This window comes from Rana temporaria, chromosome 8 (genome assembly GCF_905171775.1).
Source record: "Rana temporaria chromosome 8, aRanTem1.1, whole genome shotgun sequence".
NCBI lineage: Eukaryota > Metazoa > Chordata > Amphibia > Anura > Ranidae > Rana > Rana temporaria.
The window spans coordinates 166,362,150-166,379,585 of NC_053496.1; the positions used below are offsets into that span (position 1 = coordinate 166,362,150).

A 17,436-nucleotide genomic window follows, 5' to 3' on the forward strand; every position below is an offset into this window, starting at 1 on the left:
GAAAATTGGCTTGGATGGGCAAAAAGAGCACCACACCTCTTATTAAAGAGGAAAGACAAATAGAGTCTGGAATTTTATACAGTGTTTAACACCCCAGGAATGTATACACAAAATATTTATAACAATGTTACAACTTTATTCCATATAAAACATTAGAAGAAAGTTAAAATGCAAGAATCATTCAAAACAAGTATGCCAGTCTTCAGCCCACATCAAATTATACAGACCCTAAATAAAATATCGGAATGATAAATGGTAGGGGGAGGGAGGGGAGAGGGAAAAGGGTTATAAGGAATTTATTTGTCCTTGGTAAACTGGGGAAGCCAGAGATTGTAGGAAAGAGAGTAAAACGATTAAGATAGGATGTATATAAGCTATATAGCAGAGAGCCCGCCGATACACAATGGAATGGAAGAGTTGGAGATATGATGGGTACTGACTATGGAATGGATACCATGGTCAGTGAAAAAGGGGTTAGCCAAAGTGCCTCTCCACCTTCATCCGGGTATGGATGGAGTTTTAGATTAAAGGAGGAGGGAGGGGGGGCTGTAGTAAGAATGAGGTATGTAAAGATTCAGAAAAAAAAAAAAGATTCAAAGGTGTAGTTCTACCATAAGAAGTCTTCCCCCCAAACCAGAAGGGATAGGAGGTAGTTACATGGACTTTAACTACTTGCCGACCGCCCACCGCCGTTATACGTCATCACTTTAGAGATGAATATCTCGGTAACGGTAGCAGCTGCTGCCACAATCGAGATATTCATCTCTTCTGTGGGCGGCCGTGTTAACGATAATGGCGGTCTCCGCGGCGAATCCGCCGCGAGATCGCCGTTATCGGTGGCGGGAGAGGGCCCCCCCCCTCCCGCCGCTGTTCCGCGCCCTCCGCCGCTTACCGGAGCCGTCGGTAGCGGCGGAGGAGATCGCGACCATCCGGCAGCTGAGCGGGGACGAGACTGAAGGAAAAATCTCCTTCGCCCGTCCCCATAGCTCCGCTGGGCGGAAGTGACGTCAAAACGTCAGTCCCGCCCAGCGTCTTAAAGAAACATTTTTTTTTTTGTCATTTGAAAAAATGACATTTCCAAATTTTTTTATTTTTTTTTGCATTTAAGCCTAAATATGAGATCTGAGGTCTTTTTGACCCCAGATCTCATATTTAAGAGGACCTGTCATGCTTTTTTCTATTACAAGGGATGTTTACATTCCTTGTAATAGGAATAAAAGTGATAATTTTTTTTTTTTTTTTTTCAGTGTTAAAAATTGTAAAATAAATAAAAATAAATGCGAAAAGCAAAAAAATATTTTTTTAAAGCGCCCCGTCCCGACGAGCTCGCGCGTAGAAGCGAACGTATACGCGAGTAGCGCCGACATATGGAAACGGTATTCAAACCACACAAGTGAGGTATCGCCGCGATCGTTAGAGCGAGAGCATTAATTTTAGCCCTAGGCCTACTCTGTAACTCAAAAAATGCAACCTGTAGAATTTTTTAAACGTCGCCTATCAAGATTTTTAAGGGTAAAAGTTTGACGCCATGCCACGAGCGGGCGAAATTTTTAAGCGTGACATGTTGGGTATCATTTTACTCGGCGTAACATTATCTTTCACAATATATAAAAAAATTGGGCCAAATTTATTGTTGTCTTATTTTTTCATTTAAAAAAGTGATTTTTTTCCAAAAAAAGTGCGCTTGTAAGACCGCTGCGCAAATACGGTGTGACAAAAAGTATTGCAATGACTTCCATTTTATTCTCTAGGGTGTTAGAAAAAAAAAATATATAATGTTTGGGGGTTTTAAGTAATTTTCTAGCAAAAAAAAATGGTTTTGTCTCGTAAACACCGACTCTGAAAAACAGGCCCGGGGCTAAAGTGGTTAAATATAATGTTAGGTAAGGATAATAATAGCTATTCAATGATATCATGGAATGTCAGAGGATTAAACTCTAAGTTTTTAACCACTTGACCACTAGGCACGTAAACCCCCTTAATAACCAGACCAATTTTCAGCTTTCGGTGCTCTCACAATTTGAATGACAATTACTCAGTCATACAACACTGTACCCAAATGAAATTTTCGTCCTTTTTTTCACACAAATAGAGCTTTCTTTTGGTGGTATTTAATCACCGTTGGGTTTTTTATTTTTTGCGCTATAAAAGAAAAAAGACTGAAAATTCTGTAAAAAAAAAAAAAATTTCTTTGTTTCTGTTATAAAATTTGGCAAATTTAGTATTTTTTCTTCATTCTTTTGCATAAATGTGAAAGATGAAGTTACGCCGAGTAAATAGATACCCAACATGTCACCCTTCAAAATTGCACGCGCTCGTGGAATGGCGCCAAACTTCGCTACTTAAAAATCCCCATAGACGACGTTGCAGGGTATTGTGGGGTATTGCGGAGTATTGTGGGGTATTGCGGAGTATTGTGGGGTATTGCGGAGTATTGTGGGGTATTGCGGAGTATTGTGGGGTATTGCGGGGTATTGTGGGGTATTGTGGGGTATTGCGGGGCATTGCGGAGTATTGCGGGGCATTGCGGAGTATTGCGGGGCATTGCGGAGTATTGCGGGGCATTGCAGAGTATTTTGGGGTATTGCACAGTGTGGGGGCATTGCAGAGTGTGGGGGCATTGCAGAGTATTTTGGGGTATTGCACAGTGTGGGGGCATTGCAGAGTGTGGGGGCATTGCAGAGTATTTTGGGGTATTGCACAGTGTGGGGGCATTGCAGAGTGTGGGGGCATTGCAGAGTATTTTGGGGTATTGCACAGTGTGGGGGCATTGCAGAGTGTGGGGGCATTGCAGAGTGTGGGGGCATTGCAGAGTATGGCTGGTACTGCAGAGTATTGCACAGGGAGGGATCGACAGCTGGATCTGTGACTACATGTGTCACAGATCCAGCCCGCAGCAGCAGCAGCAGCTGCTGCTGCTTCCGCTCTCTCCCCTCTCCTCTCTCACACTGTACCGTTCGGTACAGAGAGGAGAGGGAGGAACCGGCGTCATCACATGACGCCGGTTTGTTTACTAGTGATCGCTCCGTCATTGGACGGAGCGATCACGTGGTAAACCGCCGCTATCAGCGCCGATTTACCGTGATCCGTGATCAGCCGGGTCCGGAGGACCCGGCGGTCACGGAGACTCCCGTGTGCGTGCCCCACAGGGCGCGCGGGAGCGCGATTCTGGGAGGACGTACATTGACGCCCTCCCAGAGTTAAGCAACCGCCTTGTAGACGTATTTCGTCTATAGGGCGGTTGCTAACTGGTTAAAAGAGCTCTGATGTTTCTATATATAAAAAAATATAGTCCCCAATTGATCATACTTCAGGAGACACATTTAATAGGAAAAAAATGCCGATGATATGCTGCTATTTCTAAAGGATGCAGGTCAATCATTGAAGAGAGCTCTGGAGCTACTGAATGTCTTCTCAGGTTTTACAGGACTTAAAGTGAACTGGGATAAATCACTGTTATTTGCTATTGATTAAGAAGCGCAGGATACAACGACCCCAAACCTGAGATGGGTAACAGAATTTAAATATTTGGGCATAATAATATCACGCCAGGCTGAGGAATTAAAAAAATTGAATTTAGACCCAGTGCTGCAGGAATATAAGAAAATAACGAAAGATATGGGAGACGCTTTCTCTGTCTCTTTTGGGACGTATAAATTTAATAAAAATTAAGATCCTTCCCAGGTTGCTATATTTGTTTAGAAATTCACCACAATGGTTACCAAAAGTTTTTTTTTTTTTATACAGCTGCATGGTATTTTATCCTCATTTATATGGCAAAATAAAATGGCTAGAATAAAATTAAAAACACTTATGCGCCCAGTGGAACCCAGTGGTTAGCATTTCCAGACCTATATCAAGATTATCTTGCAGCTCAGTTGGTGACAGTGGGGAGATGTCACCAACTGCACCAAATGCATATGTGCTCCAATACGAATGCTTGAATCCACACTGGGTCCTACGGTGTATAAGTGCAAAGAAAAGTGATCCGTTTCCCCAAGCCTCTCACCTTAAAAAGGCTATAAGTAAGCCTATACAGATCTCCAATATTGCTGGCTTAATAAAAAAGCAGATTCCGTTTGTGATGGATGACTCCCGGCCAGCCTAATAGCCCACGTCACTCCAGCAATATTGGAGATCTTTATAGGCTTACTTAAAGCCTTTTTAAGGTGAGAGGCTTGGGGAAACGGATCACTTTTCTTTGCACTTATACACCGTTGGACCCAGTGTGGATTCAAGCATTCGTATTGGAGCACATATGCACCTTGGAAAAAAAAATTTTTTTTTAAGCACTTTGCTGTTATATTTTTTTGGACACTTTATTAATTACTTTTTGGCACACTATTTCATATATATTTTGTTGCACATTATTTTATGAGGGTGATTGTTCACAGAGACTCACTATTTATTTTTATTTTTACATATTATATTTTTACTTTTTATGCATGTTTCGGTACCTGCAATTTATTATTTATTTTACTCTTCATCACCAATGGATCATTTTTGATGTTATACATATATTAGTTGTTTTCACATTATTATATTTTAACAACTGTATTTAATTTATTGCTATTTTGCACATTGAGTTGGTGGTATCGGTCGTACCATTGGTTCACGTTTTACATTAATCATCACTTATTGGTGTAAGGTTGGTGGTGTTCCTCAGTACCCGGGTTGGACTCTTGGGTGTGTGGAAGAACCTTTGATGCGCATCGGATAATTAAAAGCCACTCTTGATTATGGTGAATTTCAACTAACACTGGTTTATTTGTCACACAGCATATTTATGCATTCATCATTAGGAAACCCCCCTTCGATTCAACCAATTACAGCAGGACACGATATTTACACAATACAATAGTATGTTAGGTTTCAAGCAACACGTATACTATTTTGCCTGCAGGTAATTCTATTGTCTTCAGTAATGATACACTAGCTTCAGGTAATCTGGTATTTCCTGACAACAAATACATTCTTGTTATGTTTATTTGTGCTAATTGCAGGCTACAATCTTATCAAACTAAATTAAATGCCACTCACTACACATTCTTCTGCTCTCTTCTCTATGTAGGCATACAAATTAATGATTTCAAATTTATTCTAGTTAAAACATAAAGGGGTACTCTTTCAGAACCTTACAATTGGTACCCCCCTCATCATCCTATTTGATTGATGGTGGGTGTTATTGACTAGAAGTGAAACATTCAGTCTTGCTCGGATGGCTCATCAGATTTAGTGTTTGGATTATACTTGGAGCAATATCTTAGTATATTTTGTATTATTTATTAAGTATTTCTCATCTGTGTTATTAGCAAGCGCCATTACCCCTCCCCCCCCTTTTTTTGGTATACATTTTACCAGTGTGTGAGCATATTATTGTAGTGGCTGCTGCTTATTTTAACTTTTAAATTTAAATGTTATATTTGTTTCTTATTTTAGTTGTATTAGGACCTATTTGCTCTAGTTAGTGTGGTTTGCGCATTAGTTCCCCCACTATTCATATACAAGGTATCCCATCAAGTCAGGTGCCCCCATAAAAGTGGCCCCCTTACATCAGGTGTCCCCATCAGAGTACCCTTGTACCTATTTAGTGACAGGCAGGCAGAGCAGGATCTGGGAAGCAGAGCAAGCTGCAGGTCTGGATGTAGGAAATTCCTCTTTAATTCTCCTTTGATGCAGAGGTTGCACGTGATATAGCATGCACGTGATATCATTGCTTATTACAATGCTGCCAGTCCTAACAACCATTTACTGCAGAGGAAGGGTATAACCTTTGCTTGGGACTGGTTGGCTGGTGGTTCAGATAAAACTCTCACTATTTAATGATGCCTGCTCTAGTGAATTCTCAAAAGAAATATAATTAAAGTCCAGAAGGTTGAGTGTGACACCAATGGCCATCATAAAAACCAACTGAGAAATGTTTCAGCCATTAGGGAAATTTTCCAGGGCCATTGGGAGACAAGAATGGAAGAAACCTACCGTATTCACTAAAAAGTGAGATTTTAGTCTTGTGTGTTGGGATAAATTGGGAGTTTTCACTTCACCCAACTCTCTGAAATAAGGCCATTTTAGTGAATTGTTGGTAAAAATGCATTAAAATAAAGCATAGCCTGTGATTTCTTTGCTGTAAAATCAGTTTTTAGAAAGATCACTCTACTCATCTCTAGCTGATGTTATTGTCTACTTTTAAAGAGGTAGTAAAATCAGCTTTGTAGTTTTTATCTACAGGTAAGCCAACAATAAGGCTTAACTGTAGGTAAAATGAGATGTTCACCCTGGATGTAGCCGGTGACATCACACTGTTCCGGACCCTTATAGCACCGCGCCGTAACCTAGGGCTCCCGCACGCATGCATGGGAGTGACGTCATTACGGCTCTGGTCTCTTACACAGCCAGAGTCCACAAACCCGGAGGGAAGACCAGGGCAAGATGGAAGCCTTTTCAGTGGTGACAGCGTACCCCTGGATGGCTTAGTTTGAAGGTAAGTATTTCATAATGTGCTAATATGAGAAGCATATTATTATATGCATATTATTTTGCAGGGGAAAGTTTTTTATTACAGCCGTTTACTACCGCTTTAAGCCAGCGCCAAGACTTCTGAAAATATTTGCTATCATTGGCCTCTTGGAACGTTGGAGACTATGATCAGGCCCGGATTTCCCACAAGGCCTCTGAGGCCAGGCCTTGGGGCGGCAGGGAGCCAAGGGGCGGCAGTGGCATAGATTCCCCCGACGCCCGGAACATACAGTTAAGGGCGGTAAGTTATGGGGGAATCCGCTCGCTCGTTAACAAGTGATTGCGGCGATGTCGCCGCAATCACATGTAAAATGTGTGCTCCCATACGTTCTCCCCCCCACCCCACATACCTCTCTCTGCTGGCTCTGTCTTCGGGACTCCGTCCTCCCCCCGGCCACCGAGTCTGTCTCCTGTCCCTGCCGCCGATGTACACAGTGAGAGGGGAGAGCCAGTACATGTGGAACCCTTCAGGTATAACACTTCCCATGTCAGCTGGGACAGGAGTTCTAGCACAATGCTAGGACTCCGGTTTTGGAGGTGACAGGGTCAATAAAGAGAACATGTCACCTCCAATTGCTATCATACAGGGAATTGTTTTCTCCTGTGTGATAGCAAAAAAGTTAAGTCCAAAAAAATTGCTAAAAAAATGAATAAATAATAAGAAATAATAATTAAAATAATAAAATAAAAAAGTAATTAAAAAGTAAATAATAAGAAAAATAATAAGAAAATTATTCAAAAATAAAAAAAAGTAAGCGACAAGCTACAAATAAAAAAAAAAAAAAAAAAAGTGATAAAAATTTTTTTTTTTTAACTAACCGTGCCGCCTCTACCATCCGCTTACCATTCCCTGTTGATTTGGGGGGGGGGGGGGTTCGGTTGGCGGGGAGGGGGTGCATTGCGGAAACCTGGCCTTGAGGCGGCAGGGAGAGCAAATCCGGCCCTGACTATGATATTGAAACTGCTATGACCGTCTCAATAATAGACAGCCATGAGCTGTACTGTTTCTTATGATGTGATGCTTGTTATGTTTTTTTCCCAAAATTTTTTACTGATCTATTTTTTTCAGGTTTGAACATTGCAGCTTTCCTGACCAAGAGGATAATGAACAAAAAAGGAGAGACAAATCCAGCATCTCCAATCTTTTCACATCCCATTGTGGAATAAAAACACTTGTGTAAGTATAATGGAGAACATGGGATAAAAGTGGATGTGGATGTAGATTCTTATGTACTTAGAATTCTTGAGTCAGGGCAACTCTGTTTAGTAACACTAAAGCCTCGTACACACGACCGGTTTTCCCAGCAGGAAAACTGCCAGGAGAGCAGTTGGCTGGGAAACCCGGCCATGTGTATACTCCCTAGCAGTTTTCCCGTCAGAAAAACAGCCGACAATCGCGATGGGAAAATAGAGAACCCTAATTTTCCCGTTGGGATTCCCGGCGGAGTGTTTCCTGCCGAGAAAATCGGTCGTCTGTATGCTTACCTGTCCCAGGTAAACCTGTGCACGCTCGATAAGAGTTTGACGCATGCATGGTAGCATACAAGTTAAGTGTGGGGCACAGGGCACGGAGCACATGAGGGTACGGGGCACATCAGGGCACAAAGCACATCAGGGCACATAGCACATCAGGGCACATACAGTTGCAAGAAAAAATATGTGAACTCTTTTGGAATAATATGGATTTCTGCACAAATTGGTCATAAAATGTGATCTGATCTTCATCTAAGTCACAACAATAGACAATCACAGTCCGGCGATTGACGGGTAGATCGCTGCGGACCTCCGACCGGCCCACTGAGCCATCGGCCCACCGGGACTTACCCGGTAGTCCCGATGGCCAGTCCATCCCTGGGCTACATCTTGCTTCAAGGCAGCAAGATCCTGAGCTAGCTTCATCAATGCTGTCTGAATGGCTGACAGGAATGATGTGCCCAGGGCATCCTGATTGAGGTACACAGACTTAAACTTCTTGGTGATTGCTACTGTTGCGTCTGCCTCTTCTTGTTCCCATGCAACCGCATCCACTAGCAAATTGTGAAAGGAAATGGTGGGTTGCACTTTAACTTTCTTCTGCAGGGCTCTCTGGACCGCCCTACCTTCAGACCAGTTATGAATTGGTCCCTCAGTATGCGATCTGAATCCCTCTTTTCTAGGCATCTCCAGAGGTTCTGCATGGCCACTGCATAGTGGGCCTGCTGCTTCCTTAAAAAGAATCTTCGCCGGAGCGGTAGCTTTCTCCCCAAACGGGCTCTCCAAGTGTGACACGATCTGCTCTAGGGTGGTCTGCTCGTGTTCTTGAAGCGCCATCACCACGGGGTGGGAATCGCCAGCTTCGCCGCCAGCTTCGCCATCCGGCTGGGCCAGGACCTGGTACAGGTGCGCTGCACTCTCCAGTGTCTCATTCCACTCTGCCAGAGCAATGTTAGAGCCATTTACCACTTGCCTACTAGGCACTTTTACCCCCTTCCCGACCAGGCCAATTTTCAGCTTTCAGCGCTGTTGTACTTTGAATGACAGTTGCACAGTCATGCTACACTGAATTTTTATCATTTATTTCACACAAATAGAGCTTTTCTTTGGTGGTATGTAATCGCCATTGGGTTTTTTATTTTTTTGCTAAATCAATAAAACAAATCATTTTTTATTGGTTTATTAGAACATTTTGAAAATAGGTAATTTTTCTCCTTCACATATGTGCGCTGATGGGCACTGATAGGCTGCACTAAAAGGCACTGATAGGTGGCACTGATGAGGAGGCACTAATGGGAACTGCTTGGCAGCACTGGTGGGCACCTATTTGCAGCACTGGTGGGCACTGTTTGAACTGCACTGATAATCAGGACACTGATAATCAGTGCCCTGATTATCAGTGTACATGTCCATTTTAGAGAAGCCAGTTATCGGCTCTCTTCTGTTTGCCTCGTGTTGTTAGAATGAGGAAAGGAGCAGGGCTGTCTTAATAAGAGGGCACACCTGGGCACTGCCCAGGGGCCCCAGCTGCATGGGGGGCCCCTGCCCTTTCCCCAAAGCAGCTGGTCCTTGAGCCGGGGCTGCCCCTCTACATCCCAGATATCCCCCCAGCACTCTGACCCCTCTACACCCCAGATATCCCCCCAGCTCTCTGACCCCTCTACACCCCAGATATCCCCCCAGCACTCTGACCCCTCTACACCCCAGATATCTCCCCAGCACTCTGACCCCTCTACACCCCAGATATCCCCCCATCACTCTGACCCCTCTACACCCCAGATACCCCCCCATCACTCTGACCCCTCTACACCCCAGATACCCCCCCTCAACTCTGATCCCTCTATACCCCAGATATCCCCCCAGCACTCTGACCCCTCTACACCCCAGATATCCCCCCAGCACTCTGACCCCTCTACACCCCAGATATCCCCCCAGCACTCTGACCCCTCTACACCCCAGATATCCCCTACCTTCTACCTACTTGATTTATGTTTACCTGCACTGTCTTAATTGTAGGGGCCCCAGAGCATTACTTTGCCCAGGGGCCCATGATGCTATTAAGATGGCCCTGGAAAGGAGTGCCGATAACCAGCTTTTAGTTACATCTGTGATCAGTTGTGATTGGACACAGCTAACCATGTAGTAAAGAGACACTGATTGGCTCTTTACCTCAACCTGTGATCAGCAGTGTCTTCCGGACACTGCGATCACAGAGCGCGCCATCGGCGCCCAGCGTGATCACAGGAGGCCGTCATAAGTTCCTCCACTCCAAACTCACTCATCCATGTCTTTGTGCACTGGTCCAAATCATTTGGTGGAGGGGGGATTATGGTGTTGGGTTGGGCTTGGCCTCTTAGTTCCAGAGGCCACTCTTAAGGCATCAGCATACCAAGACATTTTGGACAAGTTTTGGGAGGGCCCCTTCCTGTTCCAACATGACTGCGCACCAGTGCACAAAGCAAGGTCCATAAAGACATGGATGAGCGAGTTTGGGGTGGAGGAACTTGACTGGTCTGCACAAAGTCCTTACCTCAACTCAAAAGAACACCTTTGGGATGAATTAGAGAGGAGACTGCGAGACAGGCCTTCTCCTCCAATATTTAGTGCCTGACCCCACAAATGTGCTTCTGGAAGAACGGTCAAACATTCCCATAGACACACTCCTAAACCTTGTGGACAGTTTCCCCAGGAGAGTTGAAGCTGTTATAGCTGCATAGGGTGGACCAACTCAATATTAAACCCTACGGACTAACACTGGGATGTCATTCAAGTTCATGTGCGTGTAAAGGTGGGTGTCCCAATACTTGTGGTAATATAGTGTAAAAAGTTACCTAATTAATAAGAGTAATTGTATTGCTGCATACCACTGTTCTTTGGGTTCATCTGCTCACTGATTACTTCTTCTCTTTAGGATGAGGAACTGTGGCCTGACCTCATCATGCTGTGAAGACCTCCTCTCTGTGATCTCCACAAATCGATCGGTGATCAGAATTGACCTGTCAGGGAATAACCTACATGACTCTGGAATAAATATTCTGAATGTGGCGCTGAGACGTCGGAGCTGCACCATACAAGAGCTGAAGTGAGAATTATTCTGTTACTGAAACAACCTGTGCTGTAATTGCTGTCCTTTTTGTGATCATGCTAGTTGCGTTGCCGTCTCTGGGGTCAGTAGTTTCTAAACCACTGACCAAGTACAAACATATGGACAGTTAACCACTTAAGCCCCGGACCAATATGCTGCTAAATGACCCAAGGGGTTTTTACAATTCGGCACTGCGTCGCTTTAACAGACAATTGCGCGGTCGTGCGACGTGGCTCCCAAACAAAATTGGCGTCCTTTTTTCCCCACAAATAGAGTTTTCTTTTGCTGGTATTTGATCACCTCTGCGGTTTTTATTTTTTGCGCTATAAACAAAAATAGAGTGACAATTTTGAAAAAAATGCAATATTTTTTAGTATGTGCTGTAATAAATATCCCCCAAAAACATATATAAATTTTTTTTTTCCCTCAGTTTAGGCCGATACGTATTCTTCTACCTATTTTTGGTAAAAAAAATTGCAATAAGCGTTTATCGGTTGGTTTGCGCAAAATTTATAGCGTTTACAAAATAGGGGATAGTTTTATTGCATTTTTATTATTTTTATTTTTTTTACTACTATTGGCGGCGATCGGCGATTTTTTTCGTGACTGCGACATTATGGCGGACACTTCGGACAATTTTGACACATTTTTGGGACCATTGTCATTTTCACAGCAAAAAATTCATTTAAATTGCATTGTTTATTGTGAAAATGACAGTTGCAGTTTGGGAGTTAACCACAGGGGGCGCTGTAGGAGTTTTGTTTCACCTAGTGTGTGCTTACAACTGTAGGGGGGTGTGGCTGTAGGTCTGACGTCATCGATCGAGTCTCCCTATAAAAAGGATCACTCGATCGATGCAGCCGCCACAGTGAAGCACGGGGAAGCCGTGTTTACATACGCCTCTCCCCGTTCTTCAGCTCCGGGGACCGATCACGAGGGGGCGGCTAGAAACGAATAGCCGCGCCCTCGTCCTGGATCGCTCCCCGCGGGTTACCGACCGCCGCATGTACCGGGGGGGGGTCCCAATCGGACCCCCGACCCACGGAAAGGCTGGGACGTACATGTACGCCCATATGCCTGTACGTGCCATTCTGTGGACGTATATTTACATGCGGCGGGCGTTAACCGGTTAAAGAAGAACTTTACCCATAACAACTTGATAAAACGAATGTTCTTTCGCAGGGAACATACATTCCACCTTAATAATTATGCTATCAAAATGAGTGTATGAAGTAAATTGCCTCCAGCATGGCTCCTGTTTCTTTTGCTGAAGGCTGCCATTTTGCTGAAGCCCAGAGCCCCTGAACAGCAGTAAATCATAAAGCGGAACTAAACCTATTCAGTTTAAAAAAAACTGTTACATTCATGGAATGCGAGGATTTATAGTTGTCACATTTGCTTGTGGCCTCAACCAAACTATCAAACCATCAAATGGCTGGTGTCATAACTGATCACACGTGCAGCACCATGGCAGTTGCAGATCAAACAGAAGCAGCTTTATTGGCAGCAAAGGATAGGAGGGTTTCATTCCGCTTTAAGGTTGTCAGCAGATCGGCCTCAATAAACTCAGCAGTACCTAAAAATGCCTAAAATTGGGAGCAACTAAGCATGTGCAGAGCAGGGTAAGACAATGTATTACTGGATTTTAAATAGTATAGACTGTTATTTTTAATGTTTTACATAGTTATACCTGCAAAAGGGGCCAGCCTGAAGTCATCTGGCAGGACCTAATTTTCTAACTAAAGTTCTACTTTAACCACTTTAGCCCCACGTAATATACTGCAGCAGAGCGGCCCTTTGGTGCAAAATTACAGACCTGTATGTGATTGATTGGATCAGCTCTGGGGCGCACACGTGCAGATGGAGCCACGCTCACATTGTGATTGGCCGGCCACCCGCGTTCGTTCAGGAGAATGCCAGAACGGCGGTCTGCCTATGTAAACAAGGCAGAGAATTGTTCTGTCAGTGAGGGAGAGAGAAATATGGGATTCCTGCTAATCAGGATCATGGATGTCTCGCGAATCGTCTTTTACTAACACGGAATCAGCTAAAGCAGCCCCAAGGGTGGCGTCATCCGCATGGAACTTCCCCAGTATAGTGCCGTTGTACGTCACCGCGCTTTGCTAGAGCATTTTTTTAAAACGATGGTGTGTGGGCAACGTCGTTTTAATGATAAAGTTGGAAAAACTTTTTTTTTCTTTTCTAAATGCCGAAAAATGTCGTTTTTTTTTCATGACGAAAAATGATCGTCATGAAAAGTGCATCAGGCACTTGGAGTATTGGTGCACGGTGGGAGTTAATTGGCGCACGGTGGAAATGGCAGGTGGTAGTGGGAGGGGGGCCCAGGTCAGCTTTTGCATTGGGGACCACAAACTTCAAACTATGCCTTTGCTTCAAACTATTCATGCTTCCTCTCGGCTACCTTCTGGGCCCTCTCCTAAGGATTGGCTGGGACCACATACATATTCATACTGTGGACTTGACTTTTCCAGCCCACTATCTTCCAGAACCATCCAGAAGGCAGAGAGAAGCAGTCAAACTCGCAGCCTGTGAAACTCCGAGCAGACCAAAGTAATCACAGGCAGCAACACTGAGTCCCGGAGAGCCAAGAGCTAAATTTACCTAACCTAGCACCTATCTGGGTGCTGCATCGTCATGATATAACATGGAGTAATACTTAGGACCATTGCGGCCATCACTGGTGTGCAATGAATAAAGGAGGGAAAAAATTAAAACAAGTATTTTATATAAAAAATGGCAATCGATTATGATGCACAGTACTTTAGAAAAGTACAGTGCCTTCATAAAGTATTCAGAGCCCTTTCACTTTTTTAAATTTTGTTATGTTGCAGCCTGATACTTAGTTGAAGCACCTTTGATAGCAATTACAGCTTTGAGTATTTTTGGGTATGAGGTGACAAGCTTTACACACCTGGATTGGGGGATTTTCTGCCATTCTTCTTTGCAAGTCCTCTCAAGCTGGATGGATGGTGACCATCGGTGGACAGGCAATTTCAGGTCTCTCCAGAGATGTTTAATAGGGTTCAAGTCAGGGCTCTGGCTAGGCCACTCTAGACACTCAGAGTTGTCCCTATGCCACTCCTATGTTGTCTTCGCTGTGTGTTTAGGATCGTTGTCATGTTGGAAGGTAAACAGGTAAACCTCCGGCCCAGTCTGAGGTCATGTGCGCTGTGGAACAGGTTTTCATTGATAATATCTCTGTACATTGCTCCATTCAGCTTTCCCTCAACCCTGATCAGTCTCCCAGCCCTTGCTACTGAAAAACACCCCCACAGCATGATGCTGCCACCACCATGCTTCACTGTTGAGATGGTATTGGGCAGGTGATGAGCGGTGCCCGATTTCCTCCAGATATAACATTTAGAAATGAGGACAAACAATTCAATCTTGGTTTCATCAAACCAGAGAATCTTGTTTCTCGCAGTCGGAGTCCTTCAGGTGCTTTTTTGCAAACTCCAAGCGGGCTTTCATATGTTTTGCAGGAGAAGCTTCCATCTAGTCACTCTGCCATAAAGCCCAGATCAGTGGAGGATTGCTGTGATGGTTGTCCTTCTGGAACTTTGACCCATCTCCACACAGGATCTCTTTTAGCTCTGTCAGAGTGACCATCAAGTTCTTGGTCACCTCTCTTACTAAGGCCCTTCTCTCTCGATTTTTGGTTTGGCCAGGCAACCAGCTCTTGTAAGTCTCCTGGCTGTGCCAAACTTCTTCAATTTGAGAAATATGGAGGCCACTGTGCTCTTGGGAACCTTCAGTGCAGCATTTATTTTTTTTGTAGCCTTCCCCAAATCTGTGCATTGCAAAAATCTAAGGCCCCTTTCACATGGGGCGGATCAGTAATGATCCGCCCCGTGAACCTCCGCTTGCCCAGCGGGGATCGCTCCGCTGATCCCCGCTGAGCCGGCGGATGACAGGGCGGTCCCCGCACACTGTGCAGGGACCGCTCTGTCTTTTCTCCGCTCTCCCCTATGGGGGGATCGGATGAACACGGACCGTCTGTCTGTGTTCACCCGATCTGATCCGCCAGATGGATGGAAAAGTAGGTTTTTCCTCCGTCACACTTTGGCGGGTCGGATGTCAGCGGGCATGTCACCGCTGACATCCGCGGCTCCATAGAGGAGCACGGAGCGCCCGTTCAGGTCCGCCTAAAAAACTGGCAGGCGGACCTGAACAGGCCGCCCGTGTGAAAGAGCCCTAATAGTATCTGAGCTCTGTAGGCAGTTCCTTTTGACCTCATGGCTTTTTCTCTGATACAGTATGCATTGTCAGCTCAGCTGTGAGGCCTTTTATAGAGCGGTGTGTGCCTTTTCATATCATGTCCAATCAATTTATGTAATTTACCACAAGTGCTCCAATCAAGGTGTAGAAACATATCAGCAACGAGAGAGATGGGAGGCACCTTAGCTACATTTGAATGGTTTTTGGAAAGGGTTTGAATACCTATGCCAATGTGATATTTTAGTTTTTACTTTTTCATACTTTTGCAAACATTTCTAAAATTCTGTATTCACTTTATCATTATGGCATACTGAGTGCAGATTAATGAGAAAAAAAATTAACTTAAACAATTGTAATATCAGGCTGCATCATAACAAAATTGAAAAAGTGAAGGGGGTCTGAATGCTTTATGAATGCACTGTAAATGTTAGTCATTAAGGTTCACATATACTTTACATTTTCTGAAGGTTGGAGAAATGTGGTCTCACATCATCCTCCTGTGGCTACCTCTGCTCAGTTATCAGAAACCCATCTCTGATCACCCTGGATCTGTCACGTAATGACCTGCAGGACCCTGGAATAAGATGTTTATGCCGAGCACTTGGACATATTCGTTGCGGCGTGCAAAATCTAAGGTAAGATTTATGTTACGTTACATACAGAAAAATCGCAATGAACTGGGGTTCCTATGCTTGCAGTGACCTGAGATATAACATTTATATTCTAAAATAAAGTTAGTTGGTCCAAGCATTACACTGTCACTGATATGCCACATACACACGATTGGAAATTCCGACAAGAAAAGTCTGATGTGAGCTTTTGGCCGGAAGTTCAGACTGTGTGTATGCTCCATCTGACTTTTGCTGTCGGAATTTCCACCAACAAAAGATTGAGAGCAAGTTCTCTATTTTTCCAACGGAAAATCCGCCTGTCTGTATGCAATTGCGTCGCGCAAAAAAAACACGCATGCTCAGAATCAAGCAGAAGAGCCGAACTGCCTATTGAACTTCATTGATCTCGGCTCGTCGTACATGTTGTACGTCACCGCGTTCTTGACGGTCGGAATTTCCGACAACATTTGTGTGACCGTGTGTATGCAACACAAGTTTGAGCCAACATTCCATCAGAAAAAATCTTTTTTTTTTTCTTGTCAGAATTTCCGATCGTGTGTACGCGGCAATAGAGGATTTAAATTTTCCTTGTGATGGCTCACTAATACAACCACTAGTGTAAAAGTGATCTTTGTCTGGCCAGTTCACTCAACTCAGCTTCCTTGCCTCAGTATTAAGTTAATTTGTCCTGCTTACTGGCTGTCTGCTACACTAATCGGGCTAGATTTAGGTACGGCGACGTAAATTTGTGCGGGCGTAGCGTATGTTATTTACGTTACGCCGCCACAATTTAGAGAGGCAAGTGCAGTATTCACAAAGCACTTGCTCCGTAAGTTGCGGCGGCGTAGCATAAATCTGCCGGCATATGCGCGCCGAATTCAAATTGTCAAGAGGTGGGCGTGTTTTATGTAAATAAAACATGACCCCACGTAAATGACGTTTCTCACGAACGGCGCATGCGCCGGCCGTGAACGTATCCCAGTGCGCATGCTCCTAATCACGTCGCAAATAGTCAATGCTTTCGACGTGAACGTAATTTACGCAAAGCCCTATTCACGAACGACTTACGCAAACGACGTAAAATTTTCAAAATTCAAAGCGGGAACGACGTCCATACTTAACATTGGCTATGCCTCATATAGCAGGAGTAACGTTACGCCGGAAAAAGCCTTACGCAAACGACGTAAAAAAATCCACCGGGCGCCCGTACGTTTCTGAATCGGCGTATCCAGCTCATTTGCATATTCTACGCTGAAATCGACGGAAGCGCCATCTAGCGGCCAGCGTAAATATGCACCCTAAAATACGACGGCATAGGAGACTTACGCCGCTCGTATCTTAGCCTAATTTGAGCGTATCTGGTTTCCAGAATACGCTTAAATTTACGACGACGTAGATTCAGAGTTACGACGGCGTATCTACTGATACGCCGGCGTAACTCTCTCTGAATCTAGCCCATTGTATCCTGGATTCCAACCCTGGCTTATTTTCTTAGTGACTCTTAGGGATGGG

At 44.3% G+C, this 17,436-nt stretch overlaps 1 protein-coding gene across 1 annotated transcript in view; it reads left to right on the forward strand.

The window, feature by feature from the left end:
• Nucleotides 1-17,436, forward strand: part of LOC120909846 (NACHT, LRR and PYD domains-containing protein 3-like) — a 46,552-nt gene that overhangs the window by 17,783 nt on the left and 11,333 nt on the right. Inside the window, exons 5-7 of the mRNA XM_040321577.1 lie at nt 7,586-7,693; nt 10,901-11,071; nt 15,781-15,948. Of these exons, the coding sequence (XP_040177511.1) occupies nt 7,586-7,693; nt 10,901-11,071; nt 15,781-15,948 (447 nt within the window). The remainder of the gene's footprint in view (nt 1-7,585; nt 7,694-10,900; nt 11,072-15,780; nt 15,949-17,436) is intronic.